The sequence below is a fragment of the Lutra lutra genome, chromosome 1 (assembly GCF_902655055.1).
Source record: "Lutra lutra chromosome 1, mLutLut1.2, whole genome shotgun sequence".
Classification (NCBI taxonomy): domain Eukaryota; kingdom Metazoa; phylum Chordata; class Mammalia; order Carnivora; family Mustelidae; genus Lutra; species Lutra lutra.
This window is the reverse complement of record NC_062278.1, coordinates 79,149,277-79,166,831: the sequence shown is the minus strand read 5'-3', so window position 1 is coordinate 79,166,831 and position 17,555 is coordinate 79,149,277. Positions and strand designations below refer to the sequence as shown.

The following is a 17,555-nucleotide window of genomic DNA, read 5'->3' as shown; positions in this document are numbered from 1 at the left end:
AAGGTTATATATATATATCAAGGATGTATGATACTTTTTTCCTCAAGTGTCTGGCACCAAAATTGAGCTTTTAAAGCTAGAAATACCATTTTTAATTGTATGAAAAGCTGATGTAAATGGATTCTAATAGATTTTGATTCCTTAAAGTTCTTTTCTCTAAACTCTTGAAAAGTTTTAAAAACTCACAATACTTTATTCCTACATTCATTAATCAGGCTGCACTGATGGTTTCCATTTGGCGTTCCTAAACCAGTCAGTACAAAGACGAGATACTGCCTTAACCCTGGATCTGCCTTAACCTTTCCCTCTGTCTCTGAGGGAGCCCTAGGTACCCTGCCTTCCTTCATGGCAGCCAGGCTTTCCTATTCCTTTGGTGGCCACAATATCCTTAAATGAGTTTTTCTCTTACTTATCAAGCATGCAAAAAGGGCCCACAGTTTCCCAGACCCTATGTAAAACACCGCAAACAAGTAGAATGAACATCCCTGACCTCAGAAAGTTGAGAATCTAGCAAGGAAAGTCCTAGATCTGACTAGCATTCAAGGCTAACAGTTGACACTCCAACTTAGCCCAGGTTAACTCCTTCTTCCCAGGACTAGAGCCCCAGCTGCTGGTCTGGGTTCTGCTTCAAAAAGAAAGACAACAAGAATGATAATCCTACCATGTGCTTAACGGGGACTATTCTCATCAGCTGGTGACATCAATGCCAGTCCTTGTCATCAACCCAGATGGACAGAAGTTCACCTACCTTCTGGGTGGAACCACCACTCCATGTCTGGGTCAGTTCTGATCTTTGATACCTTTTTTCCCCCCTTTCTCCACTGACCTGCCACTGAGGTAAAATGTCTTTTGACAGGGAAAGCATATAGATTCTCGGAGAATGGAAGGGCATCTAGTCACCAAGATCCTGTCTATATCTAACACTGTCTGGGTTTCTGATTTTCCCCAACCACGCATTTCATTCTGTGAACATACTTTATTTTTAACAGATAATTCCAAATCTATCAATTATTAATAAAAGTCACTTACTAAAGGTGCTCTTTAATTTCCATCATCTACTGTCCAGGATAATGCAATACAACAGATGTTATTATTAGTTTCATATATAGATGAAAAATTGTAAAAGGTTATGTAATTTACCTAATATCACACAGCTGGCATGTGGCAGGGCTGCAATTCCAATCCTTGAAGGCTCTACCTCTAGAGTTGACTCTAAACACTGAACTAGGCTACTTTCCCCATCAGCATACATGACATCAGGATTTATGCATCATAAAAGCTATGAGTACACATGGAAGCAGGGTCAGAGCTCAGAGACAGGATAAGGTTTTGCTTCATGTTGTTGCTACTGTGCACGGAAAACATACGTGTTCCTGTTTCATTTGGTTTTCCCCAGCAGACAGACTTTGGTCTGAATTCTGACTCCATCACTTTATAGTTGTGTGACCTTGGGAAAATCACATAATAGCATGAACAATTTGTTGGCTATTTTCTGTATGCTAGCCACTGTGCTAAGTGCTTGGCATACACTGTCTCATTAAATTAAATTAAATCTTTACAAAAACCCTGACAAGGAGATAATATTCTTCATATTTTAGAGCATGTGAGACTACGAATGAGAGAGTAAGCAGCCTTTTTCTCTAAGGTCAAAGAGCCAGTGGGTGAAAAGTAGTCCAGACTGAGCTGGAAGGAGGCTCGGGTCGAAGCATCTTGATGGCACTATGCCATGACAAGGGGAGGACTGCACTGGGGAACTAGCATTCAGAGCCAAGGGTTACAACTAATTAGGACCTCTGCTCATTGTCCATCAGTCCAGAGAGTTCTCATTCTCCCCAAGAAAGGACAGGAATACACAGGAAAGAGTAAGCAGTGTACACTGAGAGGTATCAGTCTTCTGAGTTGAGGGATGGCAGAAATAAATACTCAGGGATTGTTACGATGGACATTAAGAACCTTATTTGGAGAACTAGCCTATGACTTCGAAGACTTACAGTGAACAAGTATTTTGTTGTTGTTGTTTTTTCTGAAATAAGTGTTATAAATTTCTATCCCAAGGGACGCCTGGGTGGCTCAGTTGGTTAAGCTGCTGCCTTGGGCTCGGGTCGTGATCCCAGGGTCCTGGGATCGAGTCCCTCATCGGACTCCTTGCTCGGCGGGGAGCCTGCTTCTCTCGCTGCCTCTGCCTGCCATTCTGTCTGCCTGTTTGTTCTCTCTCTCTCTTCTCTGGCAAATAAATAAAATCTTTAAAAAAAAAAAAATTTATCCCAAAAATACTCCAGCTATTTTGTAAATTGAACTTCCTAAAAAAGAGCATTCAGAGTTTACATTCTTGGTTTTTCTCTTAGGTCCGTACTGGGTCTTGAGTCTATCTTGGGCATCACTCAAGGGGACTGGATTACAATTATACCTCCCAAAAAATCACATTAAAGGAGGCAAGGCCCTATTAAATGATGACAGGTATCCACTCAAGTCAGGGAGAATTTGGATTTTGAAGTAAATAATTCTAAGTCAGGCAACCAGACAGCACTTAGTTAATAAATACACCATATAATTTCACATACATATAATTATTGTAGCACTGAGAATGTGCACTCTTTCCACTTTCATATCACAAATAAACAGACATCTTTAGAGATGCAAGCTGAGGGATTTTTTTCAACTTTGGAAACAATGAAAATCAATTAAAATTTTTTGCTTAGAAACAAAATGAACTGCCTACATATACACGTGGGCCTAATCTTTTCAATTTTAAGAACTTAAATTTTCAGAAACCTGTCATAAACTAAAATAAATGGCATGCCAGAAGTTCAATACTCCCTTCAAACAAAAACATTTTAATGATTCTTTTGCGTACTTTACAAAATCCTCATATAAGGAAAGCCACACTAAACAAGGCAGACATAAAAGGGCAATTCTAAAGGCCTCAATCGGGCTACACTGTGGGAGTGAGCCCATGTTTATGGGTCATGATCAGACACAGCTGATGCTGCAGGAAATCACTTTAATTCCTAGAGTCTATTCATTGCCCTGAAGACACAAACAAGATGGCCACTCGAATGGACCGCACCATTAGCAAACAGAATCGCGGGGAGGCAAGTGAACTTGATTAGAATTCAGTGATTTGCATTTTGGTCTTGGCTCTGGGCTTAAAAACTATGAATTAGCAGTCCTCTGTTTCCTTATCTGCAAAAGGGTCATTTCATTATTTATTCAATAGATTTTTCTATTCAGGTAGTGGCTAAGAGCTTCATGGCACCAATATTTTGTATCATGTACCTTTTTTTGTACATCCTAAAAAAGAAATCACTAAAGTCTAAATATTACTGTACTGAGTTCAGCTTATGTGAAGTTACCTTGTGAAGCTATCTTGTCCCTTAAACATTAAACACAGTGGATACCACTAATTCATGATGTTCTGTTAAAAATACTTTAAGTAATTTTAAAGTTTTAAGATAATTTTGTAAGGGGAGCCTGGGTGGCTCAGTTGTTAAGTGTCTGCCTTTGGCTCAGGTCATGATCCCAGGGTCCTTGGATCGAGCCCCGCATCGGGCTCCTTACTTGGCAGGAAGCCTGCCTCTCCCTCTCCCACTCCCCCTGCTTGTGTTCCCTCTCTTGCTGCGTCTCTTTCTGTCAAAGAAATAAATAGAATATTTTAAAAATGTAAAAAATAAAATAATTTTGTAAATGCCTAATGTCAATTTCTCTATCTCAATATTTAATTATATTAAATATACGATTAACATAATAAATAATCTACAACACAGTTTCAATTCTTGTCCTAGGGGAACAGAAGAATTCTAAATAAACAAAAAAACGGAAACACACTTTGTAAGCCAACCTGAGAATAATGCAAACTCTTGGCTTGAAACTGTGCCTTACATTTTCAAAAACAGTAAACTCATTATAAATAATATAAGAATTAAAACATTACAGTTTTCCTTTTCTGTTTTTACACATGAAATCAATTACCCAATTTAATGCACTAGAAGGACTTCAAAACATTCCGTTCACTTATACTCTTGAGGTCTAGAGGAAATAAAATTGGGATATTTTCAAGTGTAAATAAATACTTTGTTGCACCTCTTTTAGTTTTAAAAATAAGCATCCTAAATAAGCACTATCAAAGAGGAGCTTGATTCTTCATTTTGTACAGCTATTTCGTAAACATTCTTCTTTTTCATTTTTAAAACCTCAGTTACAGATTTAGTTATTGAAATGAAGGAGTTTCAGTGTGACAGCTAATAGCCTGAATTTCAACTACAGGGAATCCATTAACAGATTGAGTCCATATGGAAAAGAAAACAAAAGAGAAAAAAAGAGACCTAAATGGAGAGTAAGGCCACTGAAGATCTCACATTAGAAGAGCTGCCTTAACCTCACTTCACAGATTAATGCTTATGAATGAGGCAGGGTAAAGAACAAAGGGTTATAAATAATGCTGAAGAGATGATCTGTGGTGTTTACTCCAAGATGCTGCTGAGCTCTCTCCTCCACACCCACCCCCCCCAAAACCCTTCATCCAGGTTATTTACACCCACATGGAGTGATTTTTTTTTCCAAAAAATTAGGGGCAGGGAATAAGTCCCTTTTAAAAAATGAAAATAAAGGCCTAAAGAAAAGAGACCGCTACATTTAGAATGCTAAGCAGTGATATTTGACAAAGGACAATAACATACCCTTGCACTACCAAGATCTAAGCAGCTCTTCCCCTTCCTTTTGAATTAATTACGGCTTTAGAAATTCAAGTTTAAAGAACTTAAGGGTATAATAATTGAATGTTTCTGGTTTTGAACATTAACAGGTAAATAAAATACAGGCTTTTGGAAACATGAATAACTTCTATTTTATTTTTGACTGTTTTAACTGTTTTCATTCTCGAGATTTCTCTTGCTGGATACACAATGCAGATTGTGGAGGACGAAAGAAGTACTTCATAGATTCCGATCCAAAGAACGGAAAAAATACTTTTAAAAATCTATTCGATCTAAATTTAATATAAATAAAATAGGTTAGAAATGTTAACATCAGACCCAATTCCTAAAAGAGGTGTTTTAATAAGTAGTTACCCAAGCTAAAACTCATATGCTGGCTTCAGCATCAAGCACAGAATTCCCCAAGGACATTCTTTAGCTCTTTAGTCCACATTAAATCCACGGCTATAGGTTTCTAGCTTCTAGAACAGCTTCCTGGAGAAATCAGAGTCTTACCTTTACATATCTTCCGCAGATGTTTCTTGGTGCTTTGAAAAGTCCTGAGGTCTATGTCAAACGGCCATTCTCTTGCTCCCAGGGTCTTAGGGGCTTGGAGGAATCCCAACACCTGCTGCTACCACTGAGTGTCGAGGCTAGAAAAGCTTCAGGGTTTTGACAGCAGGATCACTGAGCCACAGCCAAAGCTTGGGAAGCCTTAACAACTGAAAGCAAGTGTAGAGGGCAACATGGTACCCAGCACGGGCTCAATTGTAGCAGCAGGGGGAGGAATATTCCTGCCCTCACAAGGGTACAGAGGCAGCCATCAGGGAACCCAGGCTCTGTCAATGGACAGGGCGGAGGAAGTGGAGACATGACCGCACAGCATGAGACCCTGGGGGAACGGAACAACTAGCACAGAGCTCAGGTAGCGCTTGAAAAGAATCACCAAAATTCCCCGACAGAACACAAGAAGCAATGGCAAAATGCAACGAAATACATGGAGACAGGCCATTCTAGCATCCCACAAGAGAGCCAAAAACACAGTTGGGGGAGGGATACGGAGCTCTAGTTCTAGAAAGAAAAGTAAGGAAGACATATTACAGTAGGCCTACTGTATTTAAGCTTAAAAATCTAACACGTGACATAAAAATGCCTAAATCCTGTCACCATCACATTCATATTAAGAAAATTTACAAATATAGAAAACCACAGGGTGCTAATCCACAAGGCAAGAGAAATTAAAAGGTAAAGTTGTCCATTATTGGAGGAGAAAATGTAATAGAAGTGTTAAACTGAGCTGATTTCTAACTTGAGAAATCATGAAAATTCCTTTTTCAATAAGAACAATGAATACTTTATCAAATACATCTCTTTCTATTCGGATCAGATTGAGAAGACTGAGGAATTCAATCAGATAAGAAAAAAAGAATATGAGGAAAAAGCAGGTGGACAAAGAGCATTCTGAAATTAGAAGAGGAAGACACAGAAGAAAAGGCAAGAAGAAAACAGGAGGAAGACAGGAAAATGGAACTAACGTACTAGGTGTTAATGTACAGTCAGCTAAACAGCTCACTAAGACTCTCCTGAAACTGGACTTCGTAATACCATGTTTTCCAGAGAGCTCTCTGTAGCATGTTAACCACCGTTCACAGCTCAGAGACTCACAAGCCCTCAGGAACTCACCTGGAGGAGCCCACTGAGTATTAACTATACAACAGGTACAAGAGACAGACCCTAAGGCAATTTTGCTTTAAGGAGCTGGATAAAATGAAGCCAAAAAGGAAATATAAATTCTGACAGAACTTTAATAATTCCTAATATGTGCCAAAAAAAAAAAAAATCAGCTTTACTTGGGAATTATCATTTTCTTTTTCTTTTTTTTCAAGACTAGAAACAAATTAACCATGGGTGCTGTCTTATGCTTGCTTCATAGTTAAATGAGAAGAAAATCTGCTGGTTGATGGCAGCTCTGTGTGTGCGATTCTAGCCTTCAAGGTATTTGGTTACAAATGTTTTTAAATCTAAGTTACCTAAAATATGAATAATAATCTTTACTTGGTATCAAAAAGCTGAAATCAGCTTGTGCTAGGAAAGGTGGATTCCCATCCCTCACCATATAGATAAAAGTGATACAGACATACAGTTAATAAATGACAATCAAAGCAGTTCTTGTTGGGCAAATTTACTTATGCCCCATAAGGCGCGAAGGGCCCACCACTTTTATAAAATGGAATAGCCCTTACACTACGTAATAGTAAGCACTTCCCAGGTAGCTAGTACTTTAAATTTGAGAGAACTAAGAATTGATAAGGGAAGGGGGTGTTGAATCTGAATTTCCCTTTAGAAATAATTTTATTGTATAAACAGTACCTAAGTTTCGATGTTGAACTAAAACTTAGTATTTTCAAACACAGTCATTTCAATATGATAGGTTTGGATAAGGAAAGACTGAGTGAGCCCCTATGGTAGAAACCAAATGGAAGTTTGGACTTAAAAAAAAAAAAAAAAAAACTAATAGTCTGATTTCAAATAAAATATAGAAAACCAATTACAGTCTGTTTTTTGACCTATGCTGTCAGTCCCACTCACAAACATCAGTTTCAACAATCAAACCAACAAAAACTAAAGCAATGTGGAAGAGTACCAAAAAGTGAGTAAATGTCACCAAATGTGACACAGCAGCATGTATGCATTTAGAGAGCTCTTTAGAATATATGCTGTCTCAGGATTATTTTCAGTGGAAACAAAAAATCCTTACTGTCTGTTTAAAAATATACATTCGATTGCTACTTAACAAGCCTACTAAAGACCATATAATCTAAATTTGTGTTTCCCTGTTGTTAAGCAGCACAAGGGGAGGAATTTTTGACAAATGTGCAAACAATCATATCCCTGTACTTAGCCTGAAAACATAGCAGGTGCTCAATAACAACTCATTGGCTGAATGGTGCTACCACAGGTAAGAAGGCACACCTCAAAAAAGTGTGTGTGTACAGGGATGGGGGGTGTGGTCAAATAAATTTCTTAAAAGTTCAACAGTTATCTTCCTGCACAGTTTGTCATGCTGTCATAAATTCCTAAACTTGATTGTCTACCTTTTTTATACAATACCTATTAAACAGAGATTATCTAGGAAAATTTGGTCTACAACTTTGTAGAAAACTTATTATGTCTATATCTTATGTCTATATGTATATATCTTCTAATCTTTTAATGAAAGACACAGCTGAACTATTAATTGGCAATATTCATGTGTGTTCTAAATTATAAGAGGGAAGATATACATATATATTTTTTAAGGCTTTGTCAAAATGGGAAAATAAAATTTTAGAGTAAGAAAAGATGAGATAGCTCATTCAAATTACTCATTTTCCTGACCGAGAAACTTGCTCAAGGAAACTACCTTGAATTGGTACATAAATATATTAGCAATGTCAAAGATCCATCCTATGCAACTATCTGACTAATATATCCAATATCTTACTAATCTGCTTACATAATTATCTTAAATTGAAAAGAATATTCCTGGCAAGAATTATTATGCATACTAAATAGTTTCTTAAGTTAAAATTCTATACTCTATTGCTGTTTAAAAAAGGAGATGCTCATTTAGAATGGAAAGGAGGAAAAATTGCTTTCATATACTAAAAAGTCTTTTTTATTTTTTTTAGATCATTGTGGATCAAATGAAAAACAAGAGTAAGAAATAGTGGAAATTACAATGGAAGCTGTGTTCCATGGATTGAGGCATCTAACAACCTTCAGGATTAGTATCTTCAAGTTGTAAGCTGGGAATGCATATGAACTTCATTTATGGAATATATATAAGATCACAGATCAGGTCACAAGTATGGAAACTGTGACTCCCCTCCAAAACGACATTTTGATGTTCAGATTATCAGAGGCCATTTTCCAGTGGGCGCCAAGTCAGTCCTGGAGAGATCAGCCCTTCCCAGAAGATACCTTTGTGAACTGGCTCCCCATTTGCCTTATTCACTCACCAGCATCGATTAGCCAACTCCATGCTTTATCTTCAATAGATAAGATACGGCTTCTTCTTGCCATGGTGCCATGAAAAGGATCCAGAAGGTTCCCCTTAAACAACACTTCCTGAGTGACTGCTGCAGCACCAAGAGTAAAGGATATGCCAGGTCAGCCACTTTTCCTTCCCAGCAGTATTAGCAGCAGCAGCAGCAGCAGAAGCTGGAGCAGACCATTTAGACCCAACTCCTTGCAGGATGCTAGCCAAAGCACTCTTGTTTATTCTACACCTAGACAGAGTTTACCCGTATGTTTGCACCTTTCCCAGAGTGTCAAAACAGGTGTTTTCCTGTGATCATGCTTAAAATCTGCTCCCCAAACAAGGTGATAAGTATACTGTCACTATGAAATTCTAAGCTTCTAATTCTATGGAAAACATGTTCTTAAAGGTTTACTTTATTAAAAGGTAGCCTTGATGAACCCTCTTAAGAATTCATTCGCACTCCTCACTCCTAATAAGCAGGTGGATTGCTCTAAAATTTCCTGTTAATGAAAGAAAGGATGTTACCATATAAAATAAATGCCATCATGCAATATTGGTCACTTCTTTCCTAATGTTCTATCTGCCTTCCTGGCACAGAGTCACTTTTGGCAAACACTGTTTTCATAATCTTTACAACACTCCCAACAGATGGGGAAATATCAGGTCTTAAGATCTTTATTTTACAGAAGGAACAATGACTTCTTTGCTATTATTCTATTCCCATTTTGATGTTATTGATGAGTTGCTTTTCCTTCCAGCACTGTTCAACTTAATGAGTGGCTAGAATACAGCTGCACAACAGAGTTGGCAGGTAACATCATTAACAAAGCATTTCCTTTACTGAACTGATTTATCCAGACCTAAAATCCTATAGATATGAACAGTATCTAGAGATTTTTTAAAAATTTAAGTAGCTCAAGGGGCACCTGGGCGGCTCAGTGGGTTAAGCCTCTGCCTTTGGCTCAGGTCATGGTCTCAGGGTGCTGAGATCGAGCCCCGCATCGGGCTCTCTGCTCAGCAGGGAGCCTGCTCCCCCACCTCCTGCCTGCCTGTCTGCCCGCCTGTGATCTCTTTCTCTGTGTCAAATAAATAAATAAAATCTTAAAAATAAATAAATAAATAAATAAAAATAAATTTAAATAGCTCAAAACGAATTTAAATAGCTCAATCAAGGATGAGTATAATGCAGATTACTATTTTCCTAATATGTAAATACTATTTACTTATTAGAGAATAACTGTAAAGATTCATAAATACCGGAGCACAGGAACATTGTTCCTTGCCTAGCAGAGAATACCAATTCTCATTAGCAAAATGGAAACCCTACATACACAGAATCTTAGTATATAATATTTCGTGTATATTAATACTTTTCATGTTCACTTCATCATCAAAGTAATAACAGGAACAATCACTGACACTGATTGAATGCTCACGAAGTGCCAGGCACTGTTCTTAGTGCTTTAAATGCATTATCCCATTTAATCTTCACGGCAACCCCAGATCAGATATTATCACTACCTTATTTTGCGAATGAGGATACTGCAGTGCAGTCAGGTTCCATCACAATTTCTAAGTCACAGAGCTCGCAACCGACATGGACCCAGGTTGTCCAGGTCAGAACTGGAGCTCTTCAACATTTTGCTACAACTGTCACATGAGTTTTGGTTTTCACTGCTTTGTATATTGCCTTTAACAAGATAGACATTAGAAAGTGTTCACATAAAATTAAGATTTAATAATAGCTAACATGTATATCATACATATTGTGTGCCATAGAAATTCCGTAAGTTCTTGACATGCATGTGTTATAAGGTTCACAACACCCCAACAGGGCAGATAGACTCCCATTTAGCGGGGTATATTGGAGGAATCAGAGGCACAGAGCATCAAGGGAGTTGTCAACGGTCACACAGCTACTAAGGAGTGAGTGTTAGCTCTGGATCCAGGAAAGGCAGCTCCTGAAGTCGTGGTTTTAATGCCTACCCCTGTCCTCCACTGCCTCTTGAAAGCTGATGGTGTGTTACATTTAAAGAAAGGGAGTAAGGAATGTCAGGTCTGGCTGGAACCCTGGTGGGAAGAGGGTATGTTATTCCTGTCTCTTCCCAAAAATTTAATATGCATAAAGTACATCCATTTACATAATACACAAGTCTACATCCATTTCTCTTAATGATGTTTACTAACTTTAATTTAAGGAATTAAAAGTTTCACGTGATTCTCAGATTTTAAAGAAGTCAAGGACAACTTCGGTTTTCACATTTGTCTCGAGTGTATCACGTCTTCAGACGCACTAACAGAACAGTAACATTATTATCACCACAGTACTGGTCATTCTGTTTAGGGGATTACCATTGCTGGCAGCCATATTTCTATTTCATTCCCATCGTTTAATTATACATTTAATTATGTGCAGGACAAGACAATAATTGTGAGATTAGAGGAAGCCTCAGAAATCTGAGGCTCATCCCTTGAGATACAGGCTGAAGCAACCTTGGACCGGGACACCTCCTTGAATATTCAGCAGCTGAAATGACCTTCTTTAAATTAGCGCTTGAGGACACAAAGTCACCTGGGTCATCTTAGCTCAAATCAAGCGCCTACGGTCACAAACGTAAGACTGGAAAACCAAGGAAGAATACGGAAACCAACCTATTTCTTTAATTTGGCAGCAAGACTAACTCTCTGGACTAAGTTTGGCTAGCTTCAGCTATTTTGGCTTTAACCTAATAGAAATTAAAACAAGAAACCATGAAAACTTCAGAGAGCAAATACAGTTATGGTGAAGGTATCTTCACCATAACTAAATTCTAAATTCACCATTCACTAAATTCTTTCAGAATTTAGCCACAAGCTATAAGAAAGGCAACCATTTGGTGGCCTTTAGCAAGAAGAAATTTCGGTGCCCATGTGGCACAGCTCAAAGGATACATACTAACCTATTTACTCTCCATTATTTACAAAATCAAGAGTTTCCAAAGAAGGAAGATGACAATTCTTTACGTGATTTCTAGACAATTATCTTCTCTGCAGAATTCCTTGAGCGGTGGCATTACACACTGTACCCACATAAGCTTGATTCACTCTTTGGCTGACAACAAGATTTAAATTTATCTGTCTTTGATGTTAACATCAAATTAACACAAAAGTTATTCAAAAGTTCTTTTAAAAAACACACACACACATTCTGACATCTTTCGAGTTAGAAAAACAAAGTAACCTCATAGGCTTTTATATAAGATAGAGCATAACAAAGGATCTCTATGACCTTGGCATTATTAAGTAATAGGCTAGAAAGATCAGGACGCCTTTATGCAGTCACCTGAATATAAATATATACATATATGAACATATATTTTTTTCTGACTGTTCAAGTTATCTACCATAGCTACAATTATTATTTCTTGCTGATGTTAATGACAATGTAATTAAAAACATAGAAATACAAGTTTGGGTCATTTTGAGACTTAACGTTCAGAAAGATAGAAAACAACAGAAGTCATATTTGTAGATTAATACATAAGCTGCTTCTTACTCATCAACTCTTACTGGGTATACTCTCTTATTTAATTCCTTGAACTTGGCTTTATCTGGAAAGAAACATATTAATAAGCACCAACTCTAGGCCATACTTAGATTAAAACAGGTATGGTTGCTGAGAGCTACTCACATTCTTCTGAAACTAAACAACACGTTATTACCAATCCTTAACAAATATCAAGTCAGTCAAGTATAAACTGGTGACCTAAAAGTGAAAAGCTCTAATTGTGCATTACAAATTCCTGAGTCATTTTGTCCTCACAACTTTATGCTTTAAATAAACCTAAACGCTAGCTAAAGAAAATCTACAAGCAACTCAGTATGACTTAGTATTTCCAAACCAGGAAAAGGAAGGACTTTCAGTGTTCAAGATAACGTTTGTTTTCTGTAGTCTGGAAAATAAACATTTCCTATCCAGTTAAGCAGTTAAGCACAGGGACTGTGTGTGTGTGTGTGTGTGTGTGTGTGTGTGTGTGTGTGTGTGTAAAGTGCTTGTGTTTGTAAGGGTAAAGGTAGAAAGAAGGAGAGAGAAAGAAAGAAATGAGAGGGGAAAGAGAAAGATTTTTTTAGAAGTATTTTGTGTTCACGTAACACCAAATTTTGTGCTGAAGTTAGAATACATCTCAGCAAGTTATGTGCACATGAGCCACAAAAAAATAGCAATTTGTCAATAAAATCAACAGGAAACGCTTACCTGATCATATATATATTTCTATTAATTCAATTATACAGAATGGTATATTACATAGTTACATAAAATAATAGAAGTCTTGAGTTTCTAAATTGGATTGATTTGTTATCATTATTTCAATATAGATAAACCATTTTCTGCATTTAAATAATATTAACATTTTTTTCCTGATAGGAGAATAAGCGGATTTTGTCCTGATATCATGCTTATATAACACTAGACATATCTACTTTATTTTAATACATTTTATGTAATTTATTGTTTACTGGAGTTACTGAGCAATGGCCAAGAGAAGTAATCCTTTTGTATTTGTCAAATATGGATACGTACATAACCTATCAAACCACTGTTTAAGTTGTCAAGGTATAAGTAAGAGCTTGTACTGCAACCATCCATCTTCCCATGTATTAGGTAGAAATGCATCATACAAGCCTCTGATTCGTCTGGGTACAAGATTATAAATTAAAAGGGCAAATGCCACCTCCATGTCAGGTATATGGCTACATCTACTAGTTCAGTTAATCCTCATTGCTCAACTTCAAGGCAGGTATATTACTGTTCCCATTTGACAGATAAGAACATTCAGAGAGGTTGGAAAATCTGTCCAGCAAAATCAGAATGTCCCTGATAACCTGGTAGAAACTAGGGACTAGTGGGATTACACACACACACACATACACACACAGACACAAAACCATGATATTTACAATGTATACTTTCTTGGTTTTTGTTATAGGGATTGTTATACATACCTTTTAAGATGTACAGAGAGTCATAATTTATATCTTTGAGGATTTTTTTTTAAACGATTTTATTTATTTGACAGAGAGAGAGACAGCAAGAGGCAACATAAGCAGGGGGAGTGGGAGAGGGAGAAGCAGGCTTTACCACGGAGCAGGGAGCATGATGTAGGACTTGATCTCAGGACCCTGGAATCATGACCTGAGCCCAAGGCAGAGGCTTAATGACTGAACCATCCAGGTGCCCCTATCTTTGAGGATTTATAGAAATAATTCTTCAACTATTTGGAGACTGCTACTCCTTCAGTTGTCAGATAAGAAAATGTAAAGGGAAAATTATTTCAAACCAAATAGCAGACAGATCTTAAAATGTCCAGAAGGCTTTAATTTTATCATTAAAATTAGTCTGTTTTGAAAGACACGCATTTTCTTTATACACATCTGACATTGCTGGCTGACCTAAGCCAAGTCAACTCGGCTAAGGAGTAAACATTACTCTTTTATTTGTACCGGGTTCTCTTAATGCTGAATAGAAAATTTCCCCATTTTTATTTTTGTTTGTTGTTATTATAAACTTTATGTTGTATAATTAAATGCGACCAGTATCATTCCTTTTTTAGGCCCAGTTTCACTCCTAAATTAGCTCATATCTGTCTCTTAGCACAGGCACTTCCAGTTCTACATTCCTGTTTAAAATATTTCTTCCCCCTCTCTCCACCTTTTTTTTTCCCTTGCAGAAATGACTAATCTTCCTGTTATTCTACTCTGTCAGTTTTTCCCCTGATATTCTTTTCATGTTGCATAACATTTACTTTTCAACAACTCCTTTTAGAATTTTACTACTGTATCCTTAATGCTAGCCTTCCGTTTTCAACAGATTAACACAATCAATATTTACATATTAGCAAATTTTTTTGTCAACTTCTATGCCATTCAGATTAAGCTATCTCCTCAAGTCAAAATGCAACTATTCCTTCAAATGACATAATGTAAATGTCCATTTGTTGATCTTCAAAGCTAAATTCAGTCTAATCCTTCGTTATCAGACACCACAATTAAAGGGCTTAGCTTTTTGTCTCCTTTCAGATTTCCTGATAACTATTAGCAAAGCAACATAATGCCACTTCTTTTAAAATTCTCTTAAAAAAATAAAATAAAATTCTCTCGCTTTCTAGGACTTTTCCACAACATCATAAAACATATTAGCATAGACTGACAAGAAGAATGTAAAGTTTTTCATCTATCTGATTTTCAACTGAAAAAAAATATTTTAATTATATGTCTAGAATCTGACTCCTACTCTAATTTTAAGTAATTGTAACAGCTATGTAACTACATACTATATGAACATGAGTAAAGAGTAGAGTTTCTATCCTGGAGAAAACATCTGAGTTTTAGAATTACAATAATTATGTAAATATATCTAAAATATACGACATAATATTGCATGCCTAACAAAATGTTAAGCATAATCTCAGATTTACATAGGCCATTTTTTTTGGCAAATTCAATATTATATTCATTATCTCCTAGTCATAGAATCCCACGGGAAAAGCAGTAACTTACTAGTCCTATTTACACTGGCTATTCATACAAGACGACGGCCACAACGCTTTAGAAATCGTACATTTTCTAAAATCCAAAAACACCTTTAAAAATCCTAACAAAACACACTTTAATTACAGGAGATAAAGACATCCCTAAAATGTCATCCTCACTTTCTGAAAATAAAAGTCAAATAACGTTTAAATATTTGGTTAAGTTAAAATAGCATAAGATCTTCCTATTTATTTTTAGTCTTAGGGGTAATCCCCATTATTCCCTCTTCTAACTTTTTCAAATAACAAAAATGAAAACTTCTTGTTTGTCACATATAATGCCCTATATGGAGACATCTCATTTTTCCTCGGGCAGCACAAATAACTTTCAAGCCTCTAACTTATTGTCCTATTTCAGACTCTAGGGCCAGGGACTCTAAAGTCAGCTAAAACATTCTTGGTTAATATTCATCATACAGGACATCAAATGTTACAGTAACCAAAACCAGATGCATGTATGTGTTTTTTTTTTTTTAATTACATCACATTATAAGTAGAAAACAAATCCAAACTATATATTCTACGAAAAACACAGGGCTCATGCCCACCTCCCCAGGGACTAGCACAGTGCTCACCTCTCCCCACTCCCCCCAAAAAGATGCTCAATAAATATCTTCTAAGTGGATAAATTCAATCATATAGGGGTATATTATAGTAAATAAAAAAGGAAGGACAAGACATTTCCTGGTACCATGAGAAGTAATATTCTCAAAATGCTTTAACAAAAAAAAAAAAAAAAGATTAGGTGAAATAATTCAAAGCAAAGCCCCAAAGGAAATTTAATCAAAATTTGTTAGAATACTTTGAAGGTAGCTATAACTATATTTAGGTCTTATATTAAGAAAAAAGCTAATGTCTGATTCTGAAATTGATAAATAAAATAAAACTCGTGCTTTTTTTCTCCACCTTTCTAACATAAACCTTATTGCGGAGGTGCCAATTAGTTACCAGGACAAAGTTCTTTATAGAAGAATTACAGGTAATGAATGCAGGAGCAGTGATATAATTAAAAGTCACCATTCCGCAATCCCTAAAAAAAAAAAAAAAAAAAAAAATGACACTATAAACTGATCAACAATGAGGTGAAACCACTGGTCCAAGTCAGATGAAGAACTTTATAGGACTGGCCAGGCTGACCTGAACTCATTGACAGATTTCAGCATCATTAAAAGTGGGAACAAGAGAAATTATGCCCCCTTAGTGTGACGCAATCAAAAGTACAGAGCACCATCTAGGAAGTATCCTCACCCGATAATAAATAATAATAATAAATTGCATTACAAGTGAACTCAAGTCTAGGTTTAATTTTTTGTCTACAGAAAATCAGGGTGATGGAAGAACAAAGTAAACATCACTGTATAAGGAAACAATTAGCTAAATTTAGAACCTCAAATCTTCTTCATGACAATGACTGAATTTTTCAACAAATAAAGGCATGGGGAGAGAAAAGCAGAAATTATCATAGTGTAGAAGAATCTTAAAAGATACAATATCCAAATGGAGTGTGCAAATCCTATTTGGATGTTCATGGGATCACTACGCCTATAAAAAGGCTCTTGCAGTAACAATAGGGAAAAATTGAACAAAAAGTGGGTACTAAGTAATATAATTATTGTCAATTTTGATAGATTTGGAAATAGAATTATATTTAAAACAAGTTTTAATCTGTTATAGATACATACTAAAGAACTTATACGTATACTAATAGGATGTCTGAGATCAGTTTTAAAACACATCAGGGATAAAAGGTATGTTGAGGTAATAAACAAAATAAGATGGGAAAAATGATAACTGATACACACAGGATACAAGCATACAAAATGCTAATTCATATATCAAAATTAGCACTATATTTTCTCTAATTTTGTACATGTTTAAAAATTGCCATAATTTTTTAAAGCTTTAAAAAAAAAAAGAACCATAAAGTGAAAGCAAAAGAGAATGAGTTACTGCCTGGAAGAATAACCAAACTTTGCTATATTTCTGACCCAGAGTCACAAAGCCTAGTTGACAAGCTAGGCTTTACTTTTTACAATTTGATCTGGCTGACCTAATTCAATTCATTCGTATCTGTGAACATAAATATCTCTATATGTAACAGAAAAAAGACTGAGTTAACCTACTTCAAACATATATATACATATATATAGATAGATAGATACCTATCTATCTATATATATGTATATATATGGAAATAAATTACAAACTTAAAAAAATCTGAAAATATAGATATCATTATTAAATGCTTTCTTGTTCACCTTCATGTCACTT

General features: G+C 36.1%; 1 protein-coding gene across 15 annotated transcripts in view; it reads right to left on the bottom strand.

The window, feature by feature from the left end:
- The window catches only part of MBNL1 (muscleblind like splicing regulator 1), a 202,478-nt gene that overhangs the window by 103,797 nt on the left and 81,126 nt on the right, over positions 1 to 17,555 (bottom strand). The window contains exons 1-2 of one of the 15 annotated variants that reach the window (XM_047728340.1): positions 8,693 to 8,812; positions 5,208 to 5,762 (exon numbers count right to left, since the gene is read on the bottom strand). The exons of 13 other annotated variants lie outside the window; for them this stretch is intronic. Coding sequence is in view for 1 of the 2 variants with exons in the window: in XM_047728324.1 (XP_047584280.1) it covers positions 8,693 to 8,698 (6 nt within the window). In the remaining variant the exon portion in view is untranslated. Of the gene's footprint in view, positions 1 to 5,207; positions 5,763 to 8,692; positions 8,813 to 17,555 lie in introns of those variants that run through there. One more of the 15 variants, XM_047728324.1, reaches the window with a different exon arrangement.